This window comes from Lutra lutra, chromosome 5 (genome assembly GCF_902655055.1).
Source record: "Lutra lutra chromosome 5, mLutLut1.2, whole genome shotgun sequence".
NCBI classification, from domain to species: Eukaryota; Metazoa; Chordata; class Mammalia; order Carnivora; family Mustelidae; genus Lutra; species Lutra lutra.
Window position 1 is genome coordinate 8139628 of NC_062282.1, and position 27803 is coordinate 8167430.

At 42.5% G+C, this 27803-nt stretch overlaps 1 protein-coding gene across 4 annotated transcripts in view; it reads left to right on the top strand.

The window, feature by feature from the left end:
- The first annotated feature begins 2718 nt into the window (after positions 1–2718).
- MARCHF6 (membrane associated ring-CH-type finger 6) overlaps positions 2719–27803 on the top strand; it is an 80490-nt gene continuing 55405 nt past the window's right edge. For 2 of the 4 annotated variants that reach the window (XM_047731610.1, XM_047731611.1), the window contains exon 1: positions 26952–27006. In XM_047731610.1, the coding sequence (XP_047587566.1) occupies positions 26967–27006 (40 nt within the window). In that variant the 5' untranslated portion in view covers positions 26952–26966. Of the gene's footprint in view, positions 2973–26098; positions 26171–26951; positions 27007–27803 lie in introns of those variants that run through there. The other 2 variants (XM_047731614.1, XM_047731612.1) reach the window with 2 other exon arrangements.

Consider the following 27803-nt stretch of genomic DNA (forward strand, 5'->3'; position numbering starts at 1 on the left):
CAAGCACAGGCAGACAGAATGGCAGGCAGAGGCAGAGGGAGAAGCAGACTCCCCGCCGAGCAAGGAGCCCGATGCGGGACTCGATCCCAGGACGCTGGGATCATGACCTGAGCCGAAGGGAGCTGCTTAACCAACTGAGCCACCCAGGCGTCCCTGGGCTTCCATGATTTTTCTTGCTTCTGGAAGCTGTCAAAACACAAGCTTAAGTTTGCCTTGCTCAGCAGAGCATAAGTAACTTCCACGTTCCATTCATCTCTTGTCCTTAGATTTTGGCCCAATAATTTCCTTACCATTTTTCTAAACGTGTAACAATATGTTTTTTATATTTCACCTTTTCAAAAAATTATTTATTTATTTGACAGAGAGACACAACGAGAGAGGGAACACAAGCAGGGGGAGTAGGAGAGGGAGAAGCAGGCTTCCCGCTGAGCAGGGAGCCGGATGCGGGGCTCGATCCCAGAACCGTGGGATCATGACCTGAGGCAAAGGCAGAGGCTTTAACCCACTGAGACACCCAAGCGCCCCCCCCAAAATATTTTTATATAATGTTGGTGTTCTCATTTAAAAAAGGTGATTCTAACACAATGAGCATCTATTATTTTGTCCTCTCCTTTCTCAGGGGAAATGTTCCTTTCTCCACCTCAGTAATGTAGTTCAATGACAGTGTTCATGTTCTCACAGATCTTAGCTCTTTAGCACAATCATTTGGTTCAGGGATGGGCACCTACCTGGACCAATTACCTGTCCTTCCCTGGGACAAGTTAAAACACTTGGCACTAAAGATCATTACCCCCTGCCCATCCGATGGTGAGGTTGAAGATATAACCTTGAAAGCTACCGGTGGCCTTTTCTCCAGCCATGTGGAGGAAGCTGGCCTGACAGCATGAAACTCACATGCAGAGAGAAGCAGAATTTAGGGGTGGAGGCAGAGAGAGGGACTCTGGTTCTAGTAGTCCTTCAGGCCCCCCGGACCACTACCCCATTACAATTTGCTCAGATCAACAGTACATTCCTCCAACATTGCCTGCAAGTTTGACTGGGTTCCTGTGAATGGCAACCAAGAGAAGTGTGACTGATTTATGTATCCTAAAAGGCTGTTGTGAGGACCAGTGCTTGGCACAGAGCAGGACTCAACAAATGTTGGTTCCTAACTCTTATTTTTAACTTCCAAATGCTTAACGAAAAAACGCTGGGGCAATTCTCAATTCTACAAGTAATGTTTTTGAGCATCACTAAGTAAGACACTTAGAGATGAGAGGGAGCCCTCTACCCTACCCCATACACACATTTCCCTCCAGTCCTACCTCAGCTCTGCTGTCCTGAGGTTGATACCTGCCCTGAAATATTACCAGTACTTCTCAGCCTGTCTCACACAATCCCTCCCCCACTGTGCATACAACATGAGACTGGGTTTGGTGTACCTGAACTGTGCCCCTGGTCTGAGCTCAGGGAGAAGTGTTCCACCACAGGCCTTACAGGGGTGAGAGCTCATGTTGGGGTTGGGTGGGAGGGATGCGGGTTGGGGAAAGAGCCTCCTTCAAATTCAATTTCTCAGGAGAGAGCATCAACATTTTTAAGTAAAAGCTTAAACGTGATCAATTCTTAAGTTCAGCCCTTGGAATCAGTGGGTCTCCATTATCGTGTCAAGAAGAATTTACCTTCCTACGTTGGGTAACGAGTGAAATCAGTCAAATTAGTGGCATTAGTTTTCAAGGGCTGCTCTGTTTTTGGAGTACGTTTCATTATTTGTATTCTAAATCTCATTCTGATTTAGGAGGCTTGGAGGAGGGATCTTTCCAACTCCTTTAGTCACACAGATGGAAATGGGATTGCTAGCATTCTGGAACCTATTTCTGCATATCATCTGCATATTGTTTAAAATATTTGGGGGCGGAGTTGAGATACATCTTTGCTTCTATTCAGGCGATTCTATGGTGGCCTTTCTAAACCGTGTTTTCTAAACAGATCTTCATTTAAAGAAAGAGTCAAGCTACGGTGAGGAAAGATGGACTATTGATGGAGGCAGAGGTCAGCCTCTCCGAAGGCCGAAGCCGGTCAGCTCCGGCCAGGCAGGCGTCCATAACTCAATACACCAAATCCTGTTCGCCTCCGAACCGACAAGTAGAGGTGGATGTTTCAATCTTCGGCCCAAGTGGTTTACTGAAGTCCTTCGACCAAATGCGGAAGTCTCCCCGGGAGGCATTTTGGCAACGTTAACGCGCGTCGTTTTACATTTCAGGGCTGTTTCAGTACTTCTCGAAACGCGCACCGGAACTACCCGGGTGCCAAACAAAAACGCGTATTCCGGGGCCCACTCCAGGCACGCAGGACTTAAGCGTCTCGTGGCAGAAACAGGGGGCGCAGTGCCCGTATTTTCGCCCAGGAAATCTCTAAGCCTCCCAGGGACCGGCCTCTGTCGTGCACGGCGACCGGGACCTCGCTGCGCTCGCGGCCAGGCGCCTGCTCACGCTGCTCTTCACCGCCCCCCACCCCGCCCCCGGTGTGCGTCTCCTTTGTCGCGGTCCTCGCTGCCACCAGAGCTCGGCTCCTGCTCAGGTTTCCGCCCCGCCGCCCACAACAACACCGAGGTGGCCCAGAGCCCGGGGTCTCGAAGCCCCACCCGCGCGCCCGCCAGCGGCGGAAGTGACGGCACGCGTCGTTGGGGCGCTCCCGCCCCTTCCGCCCGGCGCCCCGCCCAGGCCTGTCGGCTCCGCTCTCCCCGCCCCTCCCCCTCCCCTCTCACGTCCGCTTTCTGTCAGCCGGTCTCCCTTTCCCTCTCCCCCTCTCTCCTTCCTCTCGCTTCCTCTTTCGCACCTGAGCACAAGCACCTGCCCGGGCCCGGCTCCGCTCCCTCCTCCCTCCTTCCCTTCCCTCCCTCCCCGCCCCGGCCGGAAGGCTCCGGCCCCGGCCGCGGGAGCCTCGCGGCTGCGTCACCGCCGCCCCCCCAGACAAGATGGACACCGCCGAGGAAGGTAAGCGGCGGCGCCCGCGCCCTTGCACCGGCTCCTGGGTTCGGGCCAGGCCCGCGCCCCGGCCGCGGAGCTCGAGGCAGGCGGCGGCCCCCCCTCCCCCGGGAGGCGCGGCGGGGGGGCCCCTCGCCTCGGGGCGGGGGCGCGCGGTGACAGCGGCGGAGTCGGCGCCTGAGGCCGTTTGCCCGCCGCGCTGGGCGCGAGGGGCGGCGGGCCGAGGGGCCGCAGCGGGGAGCGAAAGGTGACCCCTCGGCGCCCCCCGCCGTTTCCCGCCCGTGCGCTCGGAGGGCGGGGATCCGCCGGGGTCGGGGGCTTCGGGCGGTGGGGATCGGGGCCGGCCTGGCCTCCCCGCCCCCTCTGTCCCCCCCAGTGCCCGGGGGACACGCTGTGGTCGCTGCTCCAAGTATGGGGGCGTATTCCACGCCCTTCCCCCACCCGGTTTTGTCTTTCTTACTGTCGTTTCGCGTATTGCTGCTGTACGGGCCCTACCCCCCGACAACAAAACTTCTTTGTTGACTCTGAAACTTCGCGAAAAATGCCCCGCCAGGTGACGGCTGAATGCAGTGGACTGCGCCCAGTTGAAGAACCTCGCTCTCGGCGTCCCCGCTCCCAAATAACTTGCTCACTGAACGAGGAAGAGTAAGGTCCAACGAGGGTATTAGGAGGAGGGAGGTTGTTGAGAATTCTTTTGTTTCGGTCGTTTATTTTGCGTTGAGTCCCTGACACCAGTAGGCAGGGTTTTCTGGGCTTTGTTTTGTGAGCGCGTGTGTTTCGGAACTAGCTAAGCCTCGTGGACTGAGTAGGTAGGTACCCACTCTGTTGAGTATTTAAATGCATTTGCTCGTCCACGGAAGGCGGGCTGTTTTAACGCGCTTTTATCTTTGTAGGATCTATCAAGTCATTTCGTGAGTCTGTAGAGGAAATTAGTAAATTGTCCTGTTTCTTGCTGGTTTGGTTATCAGGGAAGATACATTTATGCATCGGGCGTACTCATGTGGGGGTCTGTCTTTCAATCTTAATGGATTTTGATTTGGGTGGTTTTAGATGAAAATCGTCGAATACTGCCATGGTGTGCAATAGGGAGTAATACAAGTCTGATACTGTCTGTGTCCGGAATGCATTGGTAGATCTCAATTTCTTGTGTTTCAAAGAAGTCTGTCTTGAGTAGGAACTTCAGCTGTAATGACGTTTGTGCGCGACGGTTTACAGAGCACAGCCACTCGCGTGTACGCTTGGTCTTTCAGAGCCGCCCCAGCCAGTGGGTAGGTGGTAATACCTTTAACAGATGTGGAAATTCAGGCTCAGTTATTTTAACAGCTTGTTCAGGTGTCACACACTTGTAAGAGATTTGAACCTAGATATTCTGATTATAAACAGAGTTTTCCTCTCATTATGCTCCAGTTGTGTTTACTGTGCACAGTGAGTGAAAGCTCGTCGCTGCAGGAGACTGCCTTGGTAAATAAAAAAAGTGAAGTGAAACTGCTGAGGGGTTAGGAATTACTTTGTTTTTGACAGTTGATCCGTGTGTCGATTTCTATCTGCATGGATTTCGGGTCATTTTGGATTCACATTTTAATGACTCAGTCTGGTAAGGCAAGTACTTATTTATCACAGTGTGTGCAGGCGTATTCCATTAAATTCTGTTCTTTGAGCCTGGGTACTCATAGTACTTTCATACACACTTATGGTGCTGTAGTTAGTGGAAACTCAGGAATTGCAGGATCTCAGAGTTTATATGGACTCATGAAAAAAAGATTTTCAATGTACTTCTAATGCTTAAACAGTTTTTTCCTTGTAAAATTATAATCAGGGTAAGATACAAATGATTTTTCTTTAGTGGCTTGAACCCCGTTTCCTGTTGAAGTAACTGTGAGCACGTGTGTATGGCATTTATTTTGCTAAAACACTTTATACACATCTTATTCAGTTCTCTCAACATTTTAAGGTAGGCAGTATCCACTCTTTATGGAGAGGAGATGGCGGGTTGGTATTATTAGTGACTTGCCTAACTTACAGGGAACAAGGTCAAAGGTAAGATTCAGACTTGGGTCTGTCAGACCCTGTTGTTAAAATAGATAAAATAACTTATTTTTGTTGCTCCCTTTATAAGATGGATCATTTACAAAATTCTGACAGAACCTTTTCTTTGGCATTTGTTTTATGAAACTATTAGTCATGAAATGAAAGTGAATTTTAATACTTCTCATGCCCACTTTTGCTAAATTCCAAATCAGAAGACTTCTGAAATTTTCAAAATTAAATTTAAACTTAACGTGAAAAACCATTACAGAGGATTTCATGATAAAGTGCAGAACAGCTTGGAAACAACTGCTCTGTTTGCTGAATTGGTTATTACAGATTATTTCTTTTTTTTTTTTTTTTTTTGGCTTCTATTAGTAGAATTACTGGCTTTTATTAAACAGGAAATTTTTTTTTTCCATTAGTTTTCACCAATTTTCTTTTCTTAGCAATGTATGAGAGCTATCCCACTGTATCTTTATTAACAATGATGTTTAGCATTTATTATTTTGGCATTTTGAAAGAAGAATTGTTTTAATTTACATTTTTTGGTTACCACCAAGAATGTACATTTTTTTTTAATTTTATTTTTTATAAACATATAATATATTTTTATCCCCAGGGGACAGATTATTTCTTAAATTGAAAAAATACAGTTGGGTTTTTTATGTGATTACAAAAGAAGCGTTTTTTGTTTTTGTTTTTGTAGGAGACTTAGTAAAAATGGAAGAAAATTATAAAAATATGTATAGAAAATTAAATTTAAAAATTGTTACCTATTAAAATACCTGATAATGTTTATTTTTCTATTTTTTAAATATGCTAATCTGAGCCAACAGACTAAGAATGTTATTAAAATACCAACCATACAAGTAGAATGTAACTCTTCCCACTCTTAAAAATAGCATCTTGCGGGACGCCTGGGTGGCTCAGTTGGTTAAGCAGCTGCCTTCGGCTCAGGTTATGATCCCAGCGTCCTGGGATCGAGTCCCACATCGGGCTCCTTGCTTGGCAGGGAGCCTGCTTCTCCCTCTGCCTCTGCCTGTCACTCTGTCTGCCTGTGCTCACTCTCACTTCTCTCTCTATGACAAATAAATAAATAAAATCTTTAAAAAAAAAATAGCATCTTGCTTTTCTCTAGAGGACTATATATGATATTATAATGCTGAGAAAGTTTTGTGTTTGTAGTAAACAGTATAAAAATCAGTTAGAAAATTATTTGCCAGGTGGACTTTGGCCCTTCGTATTAAGTGTTTGCTAGATTTTAAAGGTCTCTAAAAGGTGCTTGGTGTGTTACATTTTATTTTTGTAAAATCAACAGGTTTATAATCCATTCTCATTACACAGGATATATGAATCATTCATATTGTTTGTATGTAGTTTGTATGGGTGTAGATAGTTTATATAAACAATTGTCATCAAATCTTTAAACTTCAGAGGATACCTTAGATATGCAGCTTCTTCATTTTATGGATTAGGAGTCTGATCCTGCAATGCGCTGAGATTTTTCAGCTTCATGGAAAAAAATATGTCTTTTGCTCAAGGATATTCATATTTTAGAAGGAAAGCACCACGCTATTGGAATAGATGTTGGAAGCAAGTGTTGGTGTATGAAACCCTCATGAAGATATTAAATACATTTTGCATAGTAGAGTGTTCTCATTTTAGTCCAGTGATACAGACCTGACTTTTTAAAAAAAATTTGCTAAATCACTCCTTACTGTAGCAAAACGTAATACAAAATCTCATCAGTAATTTTTTTATGGGGTACCAGAAGACTTCTTTCTGCTTTATGAGACATCCTGGGGAGGTACGGGGTTGAAGTGCCGTGCAGTTGATCATGTTCTGTGTTTACCGTGGTAGAACCTCAGGTGGCACAGATTCGGAAGAGATGAGTTAAAGGGATGGGAAGTTGTCAGAACCAGACAGCTAGTTATCATCTTTCTAGAACCACGTGGTCTTTCATCTCTGCTTTCAGACTTGTCTGCTTCATTCTTCTCACCACGGATCACCTTTCACTGCTTTGGCATGCTTATGACCACAGGCAGACATGCACTTATTTGACAAATGCTCATTGAGCACCTGTTACAGGCCAGGCACTATTTTATGCTTTTGGGCTAGGCAGGGAACAGAATAGACAAAATCCCTTATTTCGTTGAGTTTACATTTTTTGTTTTGTTTTTGTTTTTTGTCTTTTGTTTTTGCTTTTTTGAGTTTACATTCTTTTGGCTTGGTAGGGGAGAAAGGGAAGACAAAAAATAAGTTATATAGCATAACTGGAAGGTTATAAATGCTGTGGAGAACAGTAAATCTGTAGGGATTAGGAGTGCCAGGATAGGAGGATGGTGCTGCAGTTTAAATAAGACAGTAAATGAAGGCCTCACGGAGAAGAAGCAAAGTAAGACAGGGAGTTAGACATACTCTGTGGGCAGAGCATTCTAGGTAGAGGCAATAGCCAGTGTGAAATATTTAAGATGGGAGTATGCCAGGAATGTTTAAGTAATAACCAGAGGCCTGTGTGAATGGGGCGAGTTAGTTGGGTAAAGAATAAGTAAAATATGAGGTCAGAGAGATCATGGGGCCAGGGGGAGTGTAGAAGGGGAGCAAGTATATAAGACTTATCTTCACTTTTACTTTTCTGAGGTAGGGTTTTGAGCAGAGGTGAGGCATTAATTGTCTTGCCATTCTGTTACTGGCTGTTTCCTTGAAGATATCTCTTTCCTGACCAACTTAATCTTAAATCCAAATTTCTGGTAGCTAGAATCTGATTGGCCCATGTTGGGTCAGGTGCCTGCCCATGATCCAGGTAGCTGGGTGGTGGTGGGGAAGATAGTGGAAGAATAAAAATCATGTCAAAAGGCACAAACTGGGGCGCCTGGATGGCTCAGTGGGTTAAAGCCTCTGCCTTCGGCTCGGGTCATGGTCCCAGGGTCCTGGGATGGAGCCCCGCATCGGGCTCTCTGCTCGGCAGGGAGCCTGCTTCCCCCCTCTCTCTGCCTGCCTCTCTGCCTACTTGTATCTCTGTCAAATGAATAAATAAAATCTTAAAAAAAAAAAAAAGGCACAAACTGGGGCGCCTGGGTGGCTCAGTGGGTTGAAGCCTCTGCCTTTGGCTCAGGTCATGATCTCAGGGTCCTGGGATCCAGCCCCTCATCGGACTCTCTGCTCAGCAGGGAGCCTGCCCCCCCCTTCCTGCCTCTCTGCCTACTTGTGATCTCTTTCTGTCAAATAAATAAATAAAATCTTTAAAAAAAAAAGGCACAAACTAACAGTTATAAGGCCTGGAGATAATAGTATACAGCATGGTAACTATAGTTAATACTATCTTATATATTTGAAAGTTACTAAGAGAATAGATCTTAAAAGTTCTTACCACAAGAAAAAATTGCATGTGTGATATATTTAACTAGACTCATTGTGGTGATCATTTCACAATATACATATGTTGAATCTGTGTCATATACTTGAAACTAATGTCATATGTCAGTTACATCTCAATAAAAAGAAAATGAATAAAAGTCATGAATGGCTACCTCCGTTCTTGGTCAGGGCAGACATCCCAAAAGGTGTCTCTTCCATTGTTGAACTAAATACCTTCTAGGCTGGAATGCTATGAGTGATTAATATGGGGCTTCCTGGGTATTATCTTCCAGACCAGGCTTATTTTTGTTGGGCTTTACCTCTCTCTCCTGTACTGACATGAAGATCGCTTATTTTTAGTGTAATACAGGTAAAATGGAAAGAGTTCTTAAAAAGAGAACAGTAAGTAAAACCGCAAGGGAAAACTTTACTAATTCAGATTATATTTTAGAATGCTTTCACACTGGGCAAGGCAAGATATATTACAGGAGTTTAAGTTCAGGCAATGGAAATGGAAAGAACGAGAAAGAAACATCAGGTTAGAATTAATAGAATATAGTGATCGATGAGATGATAAAGGGAGGAGGATTTGAAAATGATTTTTACTGCAGTTTCATTAGCTCTGAATGGGAAGAGAAATTCAGTTTTGGATATTATATTTGTAATGGGTGCCATAACAAAGTAGCATAGACTGGGTGGCTTCCACAATAGAAAGTGACTTTCTCACAGTTCTTGAGGCCAGAAGTTTGAGAACAAGATGTCTACAGGACTGGTTTCTTCTGAGGTTTCTCTCCTGGGGTTGCAGATTTTTGTCTTCCTGTGTCTCTATATGATTTTCTCTCTCTGCATGTCTGTGTCCTATTCTCTTTATACAGAGGCACCTCATGTTGAATTAGGGCCCACCCTAATGACCTTATCTTTAACTTAATTATGTTTTTAAAGATCTTGTCTACAAATATAGTCATTCTGAGGTTCTTGAGATTAAGACATCAATGTATGAGTTTTGGTGGGGCTTTTGGGTGGCTTAGTTAAGGGTCTGCCTCTGGCTCAGGTCATGATCCCAGGGTCTCAGGGATCCTGGGATTGAGCCTGGGGTCATTGGGCTCCCTGCTTAGCTGCGTGTCTGCTTTTGCCTCTCCCTTTGCTCCTTCCCCCACTTAAGCTTGAGTGCTTTCTTTCTGTAATAAGTTTTAAAAAAAATACATATACACACATATATATGGGTATATATGTGAATTTTGGTGGAGCTGGTGGAAACAACACAATTCAGTACGTAAGAGACATGGTGAGTTCTTGAAGGCTTGGAAGACATTGAAACATTTTCTGTATGCTCATTTCTTGTAATAAGTTCATTATAATCTTTTCTCTCTCTCTTCCCTACCCCACTTGAGTATTCTTTGATGATAGGTTAGTGAGGTATAATTTACATGCAATCAGATTTAGCATTTTCACTGTAAAGTTCTATTATAGCACTTCTGAGATAAAAGATTTGTTGGAGATTCCTTTCTTTTTTTTCTTCTTCTTCTCCATTTATCAAATATTGAATACTGGCTCTGTACTTAGGCCCTGTGTCAACTGTGTTTCTTGTGTGAATTTCATTTCCCCCATTCCTAGCCATTTCAAAGTTCCTTAGAGGCACTTTTTTCTTTTAAGATTTTATTTATTCATTTGACAGACAGAGATCACAAGTAGGCAGAGAGAGAGGAGGAAGCAGACTCCCCGCCGAGTAGAGAGCCCCATGCAGGGCTCGACCCCAGGACCCCGGGACCATGACCCGAGCTGAGGAGGCAGAGGCTTTAACCCACTGAGACACCCAGGCGCCCCCTTAGAGGCACTTCTATTAAATGGACCAGTTTGAAGACCATTGCTCTTGGGATTCCTTTATACTTTTAAATACTCAAGACCCATAGGACTTTTGTTTATGTGGAGGATATCTTTTTAGTATATTAGAAATGAAAACAGGACTTTAAAAATTTTTTTTATTTTATTTATTTATTTTTAAAATATTTTGCTTATTTATTTGACAGAGAGAGAGATCACAAGCAGGCAGAGAGAGAGGGGGAAGCAGGCTCCCTGCTGAGCAGAGAGCCCAATGCTGGGCTCGATCCCAGGACCCGGAGATCATGACCTGAGCTGAAGGTAGAGGCTTAGCCCACTGAGCCACCCAGGTGTCCCAGAACTATTTTTTTTTTTTTTTTTAAGATTTTATTCATGAGAGAAAGAGAGAGAGGGAGGCAGAGGGAGAAGCAGACTCCCTGCAGAGCAGGGAGCATGATGCAGGACTTGATGCCAGGACCGTGGGATCATGACCTGAGCTGAAAGCAGACACTTAACCCACTGAGCCACCCAGGCGCCCGAAAAGAACTTTAAATGCAATGCATGTTAAGAAAAATAACTTTATGATAAACGTATTTTTCAAGACAAAAACTTTAGGGACAAAAGTAGCATTGTTTCAGTTTTTTGCAAATCTTTATGTCTGACTTGTTAGAAGACATTTGGATTCCCATCTCTGCCCCTGCAGTTACTCTTCTGATATGTTTTGGTTAAAATGTATGAAGAAGATTGGGCTTCACACAGATAATTTGAAAATGGGAGTTGTGGGACGCCTGGGTGGCTCAGTTGGTTGGACGACTGCCTTCGGCTCAGGTCATGATCCCGGAGTCCCCGGATCGAGTCCCGCATCGGGCTCCCAGCTCCACGGGGAGTCTGCTTCTGCCTCTGACTTTCTCCTCGCTCATGCTCTCTCTCACTGCCTTTCTCTCAATAAATAAATAAAAATCTTAAAAAAAAAAAAAAAAAAGAAAATGGGAGTTGTATTTTTAGGTAATTTTTGATGTCCTCTGATACTATGCCAAAATTTGACAGGTGGTAGTTTCTTTTTTTTCTTCTTCTTTTTCTTTTTCTTTTTTTTTTTTAAAGTGGTAGTTTCTTTAAGTGCTATTAATCTGAAAGCATACACATCACCTTTTAAAAATTAAATCGGGTGCCTGGGTGGCTCAGTGGGTTAAGCCGCTGCCTTCGGCTCAGGTCATGATCTCAGGGTCCTGGGATCGAGTCCCGCATCGGGCTCTCTGCTCAGCAGGGAGCCTGCTCCCCCCTCTCTCTCTGCCTGCCTCTCTGCCTACTTGTGATCTGTCCGTCAAATAAATAAATAAAATCTTTAAAAAAAAATTAAATCAATTTAAAATTCATTGGTTTGATGGGTCAGAATAGTCCAGAAATAGACTCATATATATGTGGACAATTGATTTTTGATTAAGATACAAAAGCAGTTTGGTGGAGAAAGCATAGTTTTTCAGCAAATGGTGCTGGGATAATTAGCTGTTCATAGACAAAAAATTAACTTTGAGGCATACCTTTCACCACATACCAAAATTAACTCAGAGAGATGTTAGACCTAAATGAAAAACCTAACTGTGAAACTTTTAGAAGAAAATACAGGAGAAAACCTTTGTGATTTTGGGTTAGGCTAAGATTTCTTAGATAAAACACTAAAAGCATGATCTGTAAAGGAAGAAATTGATAAATTGGATGGCATCAAAATTCACAAGTTCTGCTCTTTGAAAGACACTGTTAGTAGAATAAAGACAGGCCACAGAATATGTTTGCAAAATGTCTGTCTGATAAAGGACTTACTGGACTATATAAAAAATTTTCAAAACTTAAAAAGAAAACGAATGACACAGTTTAAGAGAGGCTCAAAGATTTGGACACCTCACCAGAGAATATATACATATGGTTTATAAGCATATGAAAAATTGCTGAGCACCACCGGGTCGTTAGGTACATGCACATTAAAACCACAGTGAAATGATTCACACCCACTAGGATGACTATAATCAAGAAGAACATACAGAGGAGAGTGAGAGGGTGAAGCAGAGACCTTGCTGAGCAGGGAACCCTGTGTGGGGCTCGATCCCAGGATCCTGAAATCATGACCTGAGCCACCGAGGCGCTCCCCCAGTGAAGCTGTTTTTAAAAATACATTGGTTTTTCAGTCATGCGTGGTTTTGTAACATCATGTGTTGGTCTTTTGGTAGATAATCAGTCATTGAGTTATGCAGGTCTTCCAACTGTTGACTGGTTTCATGTGTATTATAAAAGCTTACATTCCTTAACATCACTACCTGTCTCGAAAAGCCTTTTAGCAGTTGGGGAAGCGATCATGCTCATTGTGGTGGATATAAGTTTTCTGAAATCCTAATTTTTGCTTGAAAGATTGATTTTTATTACTGGCAGCAAATATCGTCGGTTTCCTTGGCTCCTAGGCTCACTTCATTCTTTTGTGATAAAATGTTTGCGGAATACCCAGATCTGTCTGAATAACTTGTTGTTTTTGTTTTTCTTTTCAGTTTTTTTTTTTTAGCCATGGTAAAAATGATGTTTCAAAAACAAACATGATGTTTCTTGGGAGGAAAAAATAGTTCAACTGGTAACTCCAAAGAATTGTACAAAGTACTTTTTTTTGAGGCAAACATTGGTGTTGAGCTCAAGTCAGGAGTGATCCCACACTCCCTGTATTTTCTAGTTCAAACCTTTCAGTTGGTTCTTCTTTAGGTATGTTTTTTTGCGGTCTTGATCTAGTGAAGAGATAGATGACACACTAAGTTAAGCAGAGGAAGTTGAATTACTAAGCTATGGGAAGAAGGTAGCTGTAGAGATGTAAACAATACAGTAAAGGGTACCTGGGCAAGAAGGGAAGTATCCAAGTAGAGACGGACTCGGAAGAGGTAGGGCCACTCCTCACAGTTGTGGTTTAGATACCAGTGGAGGAGTGTGGAGTTGTCCAGAGCTAGTTTGCAGTTTCTGGGCTAGCAAGAGGCAACCCTCCAGGGTGCAGGAGAGTCAGAGGTGGTGGATGGGCATGTGGGGGGAGTTGGATACCACTGTTGGGTACAAGACCTGGTGTGTCTTATATCCTTGGTGTCTTGGATTCTTACCAGTAGGGTTGTGAAAGGTGGTCCTTACAACAAACCTACTGACAGTGCAGCAGGAGCCAGAAAATCACTTCCTCCTGTGTTGTCCCTCGAGTATCTTCTGGTGACAATTTTTTTTTTTAAGATTTATTTATTTATTTATTTGACAGAGCGATAAAGAGAGCACAAGTAGGCAGAGTGGCAGGCAGAGGGAGAGGGAGAAGCAGGCTCTCCACTGAGCAGGGATCCCGATGCAGGGCTCCATCCCAGGATCCTGGCATCATGACCTGAGCCAAAGGCAACCACTTAACCAACTGAGCCACCCAGGTGCCCCACAGATTTGTTTTTAACAAAAATGTTTTGAGTTCAGTACCTGATGAGCTACTGAAGGAGAGATTTGGAACTGAGGTGAAGTAAGTTGACGCCTGCTCACTGTTCCTGTAACTGTTGGGGGCCGCCGCCTGTGCTGCAGAACTCAGGGATGCCCACTGCTCCTGGCCGAGTCACCACAAGAGGCGCCTGGCTGGCTCAGTCGGAAGAGCATGTGACTCTCAATCTCAGGTATGTGAGTTCAAGCCCCATGTTGGGTGTGGAAATTACTAAATAAATAAAACTTGAAAAAAAGAATCACCACCAGGATCTCTGTAACTACTGCAGGAGTTCAAAGCATTTGCAGTTAGCTGCCCCTGCTGTTTTTGGAGCCAGAAATAGAAAATGGCTTTACCTTTTCCCACAAAAGTACTCCCTTTGATTCAGTGCAACTCACGCCTAGTCAGCAAAGAGGCCAAAAAAATGTAGGTTTCAGGCTTCTAGGAGCAACAGTACAGGTGAATGTTAAGTTTGTAATTACCAGTAATCTGGAGAGAGAAGAAAATAACTAACTTTGGGATACATGTAGATTTGGGACTTTACGCTTGCAAGGCCTAATTACCACATGCATATTTTTTTTATAGGTAGTATTTTCTTCTAGTTGTGAAAGTAGCGATGAAGCACTAGCAACTTGGGGAGAGAAGGCAAGAAAATCACCCATGTTCTCATCTGACCAATTATAATGGCTTTTTTTTTTCATATTTTCTCTTTTAGGCTATTTTGATGTTTTTACCTAGTAGGAAGTACAGTGTGTATTCTGTTCATTCTTTATTTTTGCTTTGCTTATTTAGCATGGATTTTTTTCATGTTCTGTGCAGTCAGTGTACCACAATTTAGATCCCCACTTACCTGGTTTGGGATATGTAGGTTATTTACAGACATTTTGAATAGTAGTTTTCAATCATAGATTCTTAATATTTACTTACTGTGATCAGTAAGTAAATACTGATCAGTAAATGTGATCAGCTACTAACTGTAAAAACTTTTGTTGGTAATCAGATACTAGAAACCCTTGTGACTTCAGCCAAATGAATCAAAGCCAGCAGTAGCCGTCATGATTCATGTTAATGGTTTACCCTTGATATGATGTGATGAAAATGGCACTTTGCCTCTGTCCTTTACTTCCCTCAAAGCCATAGCCCTGTTCTAGTCATGAGCGAAACATAAGACCGGTTCTCTTAAGGGGGCATCTTACAAGGTGCCTGACCAGTACTCCTTGAAATGACCAAAGTCATCAAAAACAAGGAAAGCCTGAAAAACTGCCAGAGCCAAGAGAAACTGTCTTAGTCAAACCAGGAAGACATGACAACTAAATGTCAGGTGGATTTTGAAACAACAAAAAAAGGACATTAGGTGAAGACTAAGGAAATCTGAATCAACTGGATTTTAGTTAATGATACGTGAGCATTGGCTCATTAAGTTTAACAAAGATACCATGCTAGTGTGGATGTTAATAATAGGGGGTACTGGGCACTGTGTGTATGGGAACACTGCACTATCTTTTCACATTTTCTGTAAATATAAAATTGTTCTGAAAAATAAAGTCTACTGCTAATAATTTAACAGTCCTTTGTTTATTGAATTATCACCAGAAGGATAATTACAAGAAGGGATTTGCATACACTTTGAAATCTAATGTGGAAAAACTTTCAGGGTAGATAATGACCTAAAAATTATGACATATACCTAAAGTTTTTAGGTTTTTTTTTTTTCTTCTTTTTTTCACAGTTGGTACTTAGGACATATTTGGTGAGCTGAATTGTTGGCTAGAAAAACTGATAGCATGAGCCAAACCAGCGTGGGTGTGGACTTCCAACAGCTGGTTCCAACTTGAGAACCTACTCTTACTGATTGTTCTTTTCTCCTCCCTCTCATTTCCCGGGCAGTCTCCATACTCAGTCACTAAGGATTTGAGATTTTTCATTAAAACATACAGATGAACAAAAAAACCTTTATATTTATTGAGCTCTAGGCACTGTGCTAGGAACTTATAAAAGGTATGCCTTGCGAAGATATTAGGTATTCAAATAAAGCAACAAAAGTTCCCACAGGATTAAACAGAAGAAATTTGCTTTTGAAAAGCAGGAGGAGCCTGGAGAACTGGAGGGGGAAAAAGCAAAGTAAAGCGGGAAGAGTTGCTTTTCTGTTTCTAAGTTGATTTGCATTAATAACAAGTGCAGTGCTTTTATTTTGACCTGAGAGAGATTTGTAATTTTACTGCATGTAAATCTAGCAGGAACCTTATCCTACCTCAAAACTTCATTATTTTGGTTTTAGTAAAGGGCCTCAGACTGCGCCTTTTGTAGATGGTCTTCTTTTATAACCTTGGTGGTGTTACTCTGTTGAGGTTTTGGGTGGCAGGATTGGTCTTCATATACAAAATAGGTTTGTCTCTCATTGACTTTCTGTGTTGGTAGTAGTTGTGCTTGTTTTAGTCCCCCCTGCCCACCCCCAAGCTGGAGTCCCTTTATGAAACACGATAGGCTAATTAATGTCTTTGTTACAAACCGGCCCCAAACCTCAGCAGCTTAAAGCAACAAAAGGTTCCTTTCTCACCGAATATTATGTCTACTGCAGGCTAGGGAGAGATGCTGCTAACTGTAGTCACTTACAGACCTAGATTGGTGGAGGCTCCATCTTAGGGTGTGTTTTCTTCCACAATCATTGAGGCAGGAAAATGTAGTGTGATGTGTTGTGTTCACTGGCTCCCAGAGTTTTCTACCCAGCAGTGATATACGTTACCGTAGCTTGTATTTCATTGACCGAAGCAAGTTGCCTGTCCGTATCTAATTTCAAAAGTGTCAGGGAAGTGCAGTCCTGCTATTAATCCAGAAAATGGAATGCCAGAAATACTTGATCTCCAGTGCTAATGATTTCCTCCGCAGTCCCTAACAGCATTAATTCTTATCTGGCTGGATGAAATTAATGTGCTTATTGGGATACATTTCAGTATACAACTTCATTAGTGAGGAGAACAATAGTTTCTTTTCATGTCATTATCCTTTCTCATTTGTTCTTATATGTCTATTTAGACAGTCTTTAGAAGTGTTTTTTTTTTAAGATTTTTTTTTAATTTATTTGACAGACAGATTACAAGTAGGCAGAGAGGCAGGCAGAGAGAGACAGGAGGAGGAGGCAGGCTCCCCGCCGAGCAGAGAACCCGATGCGGGACTCGATCCCAGGACCCTGAGATCACGACCCGAGCCGAAGGCAGCAGTTCCATATATTATTACTCAGTGCTCATCAGGGAAAGTGGACTTTTAATCCCCTTCACCTGTTTCACCTGTTCCCTTGCCCACCTCCCCTCTGGTAACCATCTGTTTGTTCTCCTGTAGTTAAGAGTCTGTTTTTTGGTTTCTCTCTTTTTTTCCCCTTTATTCATTTCTTTTGTTTCTTAAATTCACATATGAGTGAAATCATACAATATTTGTCTTTCTCTGACTGACTTATTTTGTTTAGCATTATACTCTGTAGCTCTATCCATGTGGTTGCAAATGGCAAGATTTCATTCTTTTTTATGGCTGAATAATCCTCCATTGTATATGTGTGCCTTACACACACACACGTCTTATATTTTTACATAAAAATATTTTTATATATACACACATCACATATATATGTATATATATCCTTTATCCATCTGTTGATGGTAGTGTCCATGAGTTTTTGACAAATGCATACAGTCATGTAGCCAGCACATTCAAGAGGTGGACTAGTTCATCCACCTCTCAAATATCCCTCTTCCCTTTTGTGATCACTCCCACCCCCAGACCCTAGCAGCCACTGATGTATTGCTGTCTTTGTAGTTTTACCTTTTCCAGACGTCATAAATGGAATCATCTAGTATGTAGTTTTTTAAGTCTGGCTTCTTTTGCTTAACATATAATGCATTTGAGATTTATTCACCTTGTTGTATGTACAGTATTTCATTCCTTTTTGTTGCTTAATAGTATTCTTTTGTAGAAAAGAATATTGAATGTACCACAGTTTATTCTCCAGTTGTGGAATGCTTTGATTGGTTGTTTCCATTTTGAGGAAATTATGATTGAAGCCATTTTACAAATTTATTTGGGTTTTTGTATGAGCATAAGTTTTCATTTGACTAAGTTAAATACCTAGGAATATGATTGCTGCAGCATATGATGAGTGATTTTTTTTCTTTTTATCATTTTAATCAGTATGTAGTGGTATCAAACTGTGACTTAAAATTTTTATGGCAAAATATACATAACAAAATTTACCATTCTAACCAATTTTTAAGTGTACAATTCACTGGCATTAAATATAGTTACACTTTTGTGTAACCGTCACCATCCTATTGTGATTTTAATTTGCACTTTGCTAATGACCTCAGCATTTTTTCATTTGTATACTTTTCTTTGGTGAAGTATCTGTTCAAATCTTTGGCTGATTTTTTAATTTTTTTGAGTGTTTTCTTATTGTTAAGACCCCAATTAGTAAGCTGGACAAAGGACTTAGAAAATTCACATAGAAAGAAAATTTGTGGTAAGATAAAAAAAAAAATGTTGACTTCACTCATCATTAGCTGCTGTACTACCTAGTTATTTTACCTTTGTATTTCAGTGGTGTAATGTGTTTTGCCAGAGGGAGCAGCCTACTATCCAAATGGAAGAATATAACAAAGTTGGAAGAGTAGATAGAAAATTTGTATAGAATATTGACATTAAATTGTGAAAAAAATAAAACATTCAAACAAAGATCATACAACCAAGTTGGAAGAATGAGCAAGTTAGAGGGAATATTCTTTTGTAATTGACAGTTATATTTTAATCGTTTCCTCATTAACTTCTTTGATAATGTAGTTGGGCCTCAGTAACTAAAATAGAGTCAGCTAATCTAGGTTTGCTCCCCTCCTGGCCTTGGCCAGGAGATGATGTTGATGATGTTGAGATGATGTCTTGGCTAGAGATGATGTTGGGGCCTCATTTTTTTTTTTCCTGTCGTATTTGGCTGGGGTACAGAGGCATTTATTGTCTAAAAATTTCCAGTCTTGCAAAGTTGGCCTCTTTCCTGGTCTTTGGCTTTTTTGGGATAAGTTTATCTGTTCCATTGCTGTTTTCAGGTTGTCAGCTTCTCCATTTCTACCACCAGTCCCCAGGACACCGGAAGAAAAAAAAACCCAGAGAACTCACTGGATATGATTCCTTGGGTCACCAGTTCCCTTGCTGCTCTGCCTTTTCTTCACTTTTTAGAATCTTCTTCTGTTTATGTATAATGTCCTGGGCTTTTGGCTGTACTTGGCAGGAAGTATAGGGAGAAGTGTGTCGATTTCATTTGGGCCATTCTCTTCAGTCCTCTTGTAGTCTCTACTGCCTCTTTCCTCTAGAGATAACTACAATGTTGACTTCTAATAAGCGTTAGTTTTTTCTGTTTGTGAACATTTATTTATTTTAAAGATTTTATTTATTCATTAGAGAGCGAGAGCACAAGCAGAGGGAGAGGGAGAAGCAGACTCCCTGCTGAGCTGGGAGCCTGATGCGGGGCTCAGTCCCAGGACCCTGAGATCATGACCTGAGCTGAAGGCAGACTCTTAACCAATTGAGCCACCCGGGCTCCCCAACCTTTTTGAAGTTTTTCAAGTGGAATAGGTATTCTTTGTGTCTGAGTTCTTTGTGTGTGTGTGTGTGTGTGTGTGTGAGTGAGAGAGTTCTTTATCACTGAATATCATTATGCAATAAATACATTGTGGTTGTAGTTTTAGTTGGTTTATTCTCAGTGTGATGTTGTATTCAGTTGTTTGAATATACCAAAATTTATCCATTCTACTGTTGATAGACACTTAGTAGTTTCCATTTTGGAGGTGAAGCTTAACACAGGTCCTAAACCCACAACCCTGAGATCAGGACCTGAGCTGAGATCAAGAGTCGGATGGTCAACCGACTGAGCCACTCAGGTAGCCCCCATTTTGGAGGTATTTTTATGAAATAGTGCTGCTGTGAACGTTCTTGTACGTGTCTTTGAATGTAAGTTTATAAGGAAACTATTAATTTTTTTAAAGATTTTATTTATTTATTTGAGAGAGAATGAGTAAGAGAGAGCATGAGAGAGGAGAAGGTCAGAGGGAGAAGCAGACTCCCCAAGGAGCTGGGAGCCCGATGCGGGACTCGATCCTGGAAGTCTGGGATCATGACCTGAGCCGAAGGCAGTCGCTCAACCAACTGAGCCACCCAGGCGCCCCAGGAAACTATTAATTTTAATAGTAGGGTATGAGCAAAATAATACACAGGTATATGCTGTGGACATCATACACATATAAAATGTGTATTTCCCCCAAAACTGATCCACAAAGTCAGCAACTTAACATAAAGTTAACTTAACATAAAGTTAATAGCTTATGTATCCTTCCAGGAAAAATGCTTACGTCTGTGTACCTATGACTTGTTCCAGATTTTTCCACTGGAACATGGATTGGCAGGGAAGAAGCTTCCGTTCCTTCCTAATGCACAGAGAGACTAGCTAAGGAAATTTAGTTGAGGATATGGAGTGAAGGCAGGTGCAGTCTTTCACTTTGGCCACTTTTCCCAGGTTCCAGTTTCCTAATAAGGTATGACTCTGCCCCTGGCATAGTCTAAGCTGGGGTTGGGGCCTGCTAAACAGCCAGATGTTTGCCTTACAAGTATTTTATAGCTAGGGCTTATTGCCATTCTAGTTTGTTTAAATCAACAATCTTCACCTTTCCATTTAGGGTGATATTTATATTTGAGGTGCTTTTGAACAACACTTAGATCTTCATGATGTGGGAAAAAACAGGGTCAGTACTGCAGAAGAGATTAATGATATTTTTTTGGACCAAATTTCGTTTTAAACTCATTTAGATTAAATGGTTTAGATTAAAGGCATTTAGATTAGGGGCACCTGGGTGGATCAGTGGGTTAAAAGCATTTAGATTAAATGATTTAAATTAGAATTGGGCTGTTGGTTGCACAAAATGAGGCTTTTAGGAATGTTGAGACCTATTATTTAAATCTTACTCTGCTTTCCCCTAATGAAGATGTAGCCAATGAAAGCTTTATCACATTTTTAAAATTGTGATTAGTGAAATAAAATCTAACATGAGTTTTTAGGTTTGTGTGTGTGTACAAGTGTGCACATATGAAACATCACATGCTGGGCGCTTGGGTGGCTCAGTACCTAAGTGTTTGCCTTCGGCTCAGGTTATGATCCCCGGGTCCTGTAATTGAGCCCCACATCAGGCTCCTTGCTCAGCGGGAAGCCTGCTCTCCATCTCCCACTCCCCCTGCTTGTATTCCCTCTCTCACTGTCTCTCTCTCTCAAATAAATTAAATTAAATTAAAAAACCCCACATGCTAATAAGCCTTCTTGTTGAAGAACTTCATTGATAAAATTGGACTTGGTAGTGTCAGTACAATGAAAGTTCAACTGTGATATTTGTAAATTGCATGGTTAACCATTGCTTATTTTTAAAAAGTTTTATTATGTAAAATTTTACTTTTAAGATCTTATTTATTTATTTATTTATTTTTAAAGATTTTATTTATTTATTTGACAGAGAGAGATCACAAGCAGGCAGAGAGGCAGGCAGAGAGAGAGAGGAGGAAGCAGGCTCCCTGCTGAGCAGAGAGCCCGATGCGGGGCTCGATCCCAGGACCCTGAGATCATGACCTGAGCCGAATGCAGCGGCTTAACCCACTAAGCCACCCAGGCGCCCCAAGATCTTATTTATTTACATATTTAGAGAAAGAGAGCACTCACGTGTGAGCCGGGAAGTAGGGCAGATGGAGAGGAAGAGGGAGAGAGACAGTTTTAAACAGGTTCCATGCTCAGTGTGGAGCTGGATGCAGGGCTTGATCTCATGACCCTGAGATCATGACCTGAGCTGAAATCAAGAGTTGGACGATTAACCTACTTAGTCACCCAGGCGCCCCTAGAGATTTGATTTGACTGACTGATTGATTTTCAGAGGTAGAATTTCGTGATTCATCAGTTGCATATTACACCCACTGCTCCTTACATCAAGTGCCCTCCTTAATGCCCATCACCCAGTTCCCCATTGCCCCACTCACTTTCCTTCCAGTAACCCTTAGTTTGATCCCTATAGTTAAGAGTCTCAAATAGTCTGTCTCCCTCTCTGATTTCATTTTATCTTTTCCTTCCCTTCCCCTGTGTTCAACTGTTCTATTTCTTAAATTCCACATGAATGAAATCTTATGGCACTTGTCTTTCTCTGACTGACGTATTTTGCTTAGCATAATACCTTCTGGTTCCATCCATGTCCTTGCAAATGGCAAGATTTCATTCTTTTTGATGGCTGAGTAATTTTCCGTCATGCATATACTCCACATCTTCTTTATCCATTCATCTGCCAGTGGACATCTGGGCTGTTTCTGTATTTTGGCTTTTGTGGACATTGTTGCTATAAACTTTTCAGTGCAAATGCCCCTTCAAATCACTATGTTTGTATCCTTTGGATAAATACCCAGTAGTGCAATTGCTGTGTCATAGGATAGCTCTATTTTTAACTTTTTGAGGAACCTCCATACTGTTTTCCAAAGTGGCTGTCACCAGTTTGCATTCCCACCAGTAGTGTAAGAGGGTTCCCCTTTCTCCACATCCTCGCCAACATTTGTTGTGTCCTGAGTTGTTAATTTTTGCCATTCTGACTGGTGTGACAAGATACCTCATTGTGGTCTTAATTTGTATTTCCCTGATGTCTAGTGATGTTGATCATTTTTTCATGTCTGTTGGTTATTTTTATGTCTTCTTTGGAGAAATATCTGCTCATGTCTTCTGTCCATTTCTTGACTGGATTTTTTATTTTTTGGGTGTTAAATTTGACAAGTTTTCTTTGTAGGTTTTGGATACCAGCCCTTCATCTAATAAGGCATTTGCAAATATCTTCTTTTATTTGATAGATTGTCTTTTAGTTTGTTGACTGTTTTCTTTGCTGTGCAAAGCCTTTTTATCTTGATGAAGTCCTCATAGTTCATTTTTGCTTTTGTGTCCCTTGCTTTTGGAGACATGTCTAGCAAGAAGTTGCTGTGGCTGAGGTCAAAGAGTTTGCTGGATTTTGACGAATTCCTGTCTCACATTTAGGTCTTTTGTCCATTTCAAGTTTATTTTTCTGTATGGCTTAAGAAAAAAATGATCCAGTTTCATTCTTTTGCATGTGACTGTCCAATTTTCCCAACACCATCTCTCTTTTTTTTTTTTTTTTTAAGATTTTATTTATTTATTTGACAGGGAGAAACACAGTGAGAGAGAGGGAACACAGCAGACAGTGGGAGAGGGAAAAGCAGGCTTCCTGGCAAGCAGGGAGCCTGATGTGGGGCTCGATCCCAGGACCCTGGGATCATGACGTGAGCGGAAGGCAGACGCTTAACTGACTGTGCCACCCAGGCGCCCTTCCAGCACCATTTCTTGAAGAGACTTTCTTCTGTTGGGTATTTCCTGCTTTGTCAAAGATTGGTGGACCATAGAGTTGAGGGTCTTTTTCTGGGTTTTCTGTTCTCTTCCATTGATCTGTGTGTCTGTTTTTGTGCCAGTACCACAGTCTTTTGATGTACAGCTTTGTAATACAGCCTGAAGTCCAGAATTGTGATGCCTTCAGCTTTGGTTTTGTTTTTCAGGATTGCTTTGGCTATTTGGGGTCTTTTGTGGTTCCATACAAATTTTATTGTTTGTTCCAGCTCTGTGAAAAACGTTGGTGATATTTTGATAGCGATTACATTGAACGTGTAGGTTGCTTTGACATTTAAATGCATAGACATTTTAACAGTATTTGTTCTTCCAGTCCGTGAGCATGGAATATTTCTCCATTTTAAATATTTTATTTTTACGTAATCTCTACACCCATTGTGAGGCTCAAACTCACAACCCTGAGACCCAAGAGTTGCATGCTCCACTAGCTGAGCCAGCTAGGTGCCCCATCATGTAAAATTTAAAACAAAATAGACTAATGCAATAACCTCTAATAACCAGCATTTTATTCAATAGATAAAGCATATGGCTGATAATTCTTGCAGCTCAACCCTTTTCCTTTCCCATCTCCACACTTCTCCTGCATCATTTTAAAGCACATTCCAGGTATTAAATCTTTTCACCTGTAAATATCCTAAGAGATCACTTAAAAAATATACACACAACCATAATACCAGCATCATACTACTTACTGGGTTTATCCTTCCAAGTATTAAAATTGTTACCAATATTATTGCTCTTCACACCATGATTACTGAATTCTGTTTAAGACTTAATTGCAGTTTCTTCTGTCTTAGAGTATAGCCTGCTAGGCATATGTGATCATATTACTGTTTTAAAGTTTCTAAAGTAATTCTTTTCTGTGGTTAAACTTGAGATATATTTATTATACACATACACACACACACACACACACACGTATGGTTCATTTGTTGTAATTTGTTTTTGGTTTAGGGGTTGCTTATTTTCCATTTTGTTATAATTTTGTTTTGTAATTATGTAAAAAATCTCCATGGTTCTAAAATGAGGCAGTTAAGAGGTCTAATGTTCTCTTCCCTTTTTTTTTTTTTTTTTTTTAAGAATCAGTGGAGGCTTGTGAAACGCCTTACAAAATAATGAAAATTTTGTCTATTTGTGTATTTTGAGAGAACCATAGTTATTCTGATTTTTTTCCAAAAGTTTCACAAGCACACACACAAAAAACATTCTTGAAGTTTTTGGCCTCAGGATCCCTTAACACTCCTAAAAACATATCGACATATCGTAAGAGCCTTCATTTGCCATTAGAAAATGAAACAAAATTTGGAAATACTAATTCACTTAACAAACCTGTTATATGTTAATATCTTTTTTTTTTTTAAAGAAATAACTATATACTTCAGACCTAAAATATTGGTGAGAAGAGTGGATTTGTTTTATATTTGCAAATCTAAATGTCAGATTTAATGGGAGGCTGGTGGATTTTTTTTCATCTTGGCTGCATTCAGTCAGTTGTGTTAGGTAGCATGTTGAAAACTCCACTGTACCCTGGCAAGACAATGAGGATAAAAGGCAAAGCCTTAGTGTTACATTGAAAATGGTTTTAGCCTTATAGAGGTGGGTGGGTCCAGTACTCTGTACTGTGTTAAACAGAGCCCTGCAGTCAATGTAGATTGTTGTGCTTGCTGAGTTTTGTGTTTGTTGGTTTGTCCTTGAATGTGGTCTTCTGGAGATCACTGTCTTGTGCACATGTGTTCCCCCGTCTCCCCCCCAACCCCCGCACTGTGCCTTCTGCAGCCCCCCACCCCCAGTCTGGCCAATGCGTGGGCCTCCCCATAGCTCTCCTGTGCCACCTGGGGCTTGGCCACCCTTGTGAGGCGGGGCCCCTCACAGGATGAGCCACCGGCATCAGCCATTCGCACTCGTGGATCTTCTCCATTGTCCCTGCATCTTGTTGGCAGCTGTGTGCTAACAAGGAGAGTCCTTGCCCAGTCACCTTGTTTCTGGAGGGCAGCATAGCAACCTGCATTTGTGTGAGCGCAGCATTGTCTCTGCTGCTTTCCTCTACACTGTGTCCCAATGCAGGACACACCTTGCCACAGTTTCACTGCTGTGCCTTACTTCTGCGACCACCTGAGCACTGGCTGCGGAGACAGGACAGTGTGGGACTGCTTCACCCTAAGTCTGCACTGGCTCACCCATATTTGCCCCCAAACCACCCTACCTGGATAACCCCTCACTAGCACCTGCCTGTGTTTAAAGTTAATCTGTAGGCATCCTGGCCCTTGGGCTGGTGTGGTCATGTTCCAGATGGCTTTAAGTGCTTGTTCTGCTCCTATCTGGGTAACTATGGTAATTGTGGAACTAATGGATGCCCCGGGCACCGACAGCTCCGGTGAGTCTAGATAACCAAGATCAGTTGCGTGTTCCATGGGCCTGTCAGCTGTTTTAGGTAGAAGTCGTAGTTTCTACAGTGGCAGCCATGGCGACGGGAAATCCAGGTTCGGTACCATAAAGGGAGCTTGATGATCAACTTCCCCATCCAAGAAAGGCAGCAATGTGCAGATTACCCACTTCAGACCTGGGAGAGCAGTGATGAAAAATGACACTGGACTCTTTTTGAATGAGTGCATTTTGAGTGCTTTAAGGAGGATCCGTGCAGGGCAAGCCTGGTTGCTGGCCGCTGTGGTCATCTCCGCTCCAGGGCCGGTATTGAACCCGGCACGGTTAAAATGCTAGCTTGACGCTGGATCTCCCGTGCGGGCAGCGGCAGATCCACCACAGGGGATGGTCCTTCCAGGTCTTACCCACCCCCTTGGGTGAGCTCCTGGCTCTTAGTCCAGTTTCCCTAGGCTGAAGTGTACACTTGGAGAAAATTCGAGTGTTCAAAGCAGACTCAAGCTGCCAGGATACGGCCCTGAGAATCATGGAATTCTAGTGTGGTTCTGTTTCGTTTGTGTCAGAACTCTGCAGAGGCTGGTTAGGCAGGATCGTTGGGACATTCATACTGTGTTGCTAGAGCCCAGAGTCTTAGACTGGTGCAAGACGGACCAGAGTGAAAGCTTTTGCCAAAGATGTTTTCATTAATCAAGGACGAAGGTGAAAGTGGGCGGTTGGAAGAGGCTTGGATCCCATGTATCCTGTGTAGCTCTGACCGTAAATGAGGCGGACAGCCGGCATTGTTCTCTTGACCCACAGATTGCTTCCAGGAAGCCGGCTCCTCGGCTGGCGGTAGTAGGGGTGGGGGGGTAAGGTTCTAAAGCTCACTGAGAGACACAGCCCTGGAGTGTGCTTGATTTGACTCAACCTGGACAACCCTTCCTGGCTCTCGTGTAGGTAGAACCGGCACAGCAAAAGCTCTTCTGTGGGTGGTGGTGTGTGGCCTCTCCATGTCAGCAGTGATTCGCCTGGCTTATGGATAACTCTTGGGATGAGGGCGCTCACCAGTTAGGCAGCCCGGGTAGTCATTATCCCTCAACTTTGATAAGTGGTGCTCAGCCTTCCTAGGTTGAGGAACACACTGCTTTTTAACATTGGGGGCCGAGTGCCACACTGCTCAGTGTATGTGCACCCCAGTCCCACCGGGTGCGGGGGTTGGTTAAACCCATTAACAGTGGGCTTGGGTTGCAGTTACTCCCCACGAACAAGGAGCTCCCTTGAGAGAGTAGATCAGAAGTTTTCTTTAAGTCCCTGTCTCTAGTACATGGCTTCTTGCCCCTCACATTGCCCACTGGGGTGGGCACTTCGCCCTGCAGATCACAGAGAAGGTCTAAATAAAAGCTGTGACCAGTTTCCATAGGTTGTCCTGCAGAGGGAGCATGACGGAACCTGTGAGTGGGATGGTTCTTGGCATTTTAAGTTTTTCCTCAACATATCATGGGCCACCCCAGGCAAGATGGGCAGATGTGCTCAGAACCATGTGGGCACAGTGCAGGGTGCGCTCTTGCCTCTGGCCTCTGACCAGGTAGTCCTGGGCTCCGGTAGCTTCTGCTTAAGGTGACCTCTGGCTCACCTCTCTCTGACCTGGCACCTTTGTAGTTTTGGGGTGCAGAACTCACCCTATTAGTGTGTGTCTCTGTATCTGTGGTGGAGTGAGGGGAGGCTACAGGGGTGTCTCCAGTGCTGCCCACTGCCATTAAGTCCTTGGTTGTGTTTTGTGGAGTTTTAACTGTGAGGACTGGACTTAGGATTTTAAACTGTTAGGATTGGAGTTTAAAACTATTAGGATACGAGTGGTGACCTGATTTTGTGTTTTTCTATTTAGCATTAGTTAAGGAAGAGTACAGTCAATGAGTACAGTTCTCACTGAAAGGAACAACTGGCCTTTTTATATACTAGGAAATTTTTTGGTTTTGGAATATATATTTTTGAAAGATGCTATTTATTTATTTGACAGAGAGAGAGAGAGAGAGAGAGATCACAAGTAGGCCAGAGGCAAGATGCTATTTATTTATTTGACAGAGAGAGAGAGAGAGAGATCACAAGTAGGCTAGAGGCAGGCAGAGAAAGAGGGGGAAGCAGGCTCCCCGTTGAGCAGAGAGCCCGATGCAGGGCTTGATCCTAGGACGCTGAGATCATGACCTGAGCTGAAGGCAGAGGCTTAACCTGCTGAGCCACCCAGGTGCCCCTAGTTTTGAAATATACTTGCTTATTATCGTAACACTTTCATTTCTCTGCTGCTGATGGATTCTTTCTTTAACACATTATTTTTGTTTTGGGTTTTTTTTTTTTT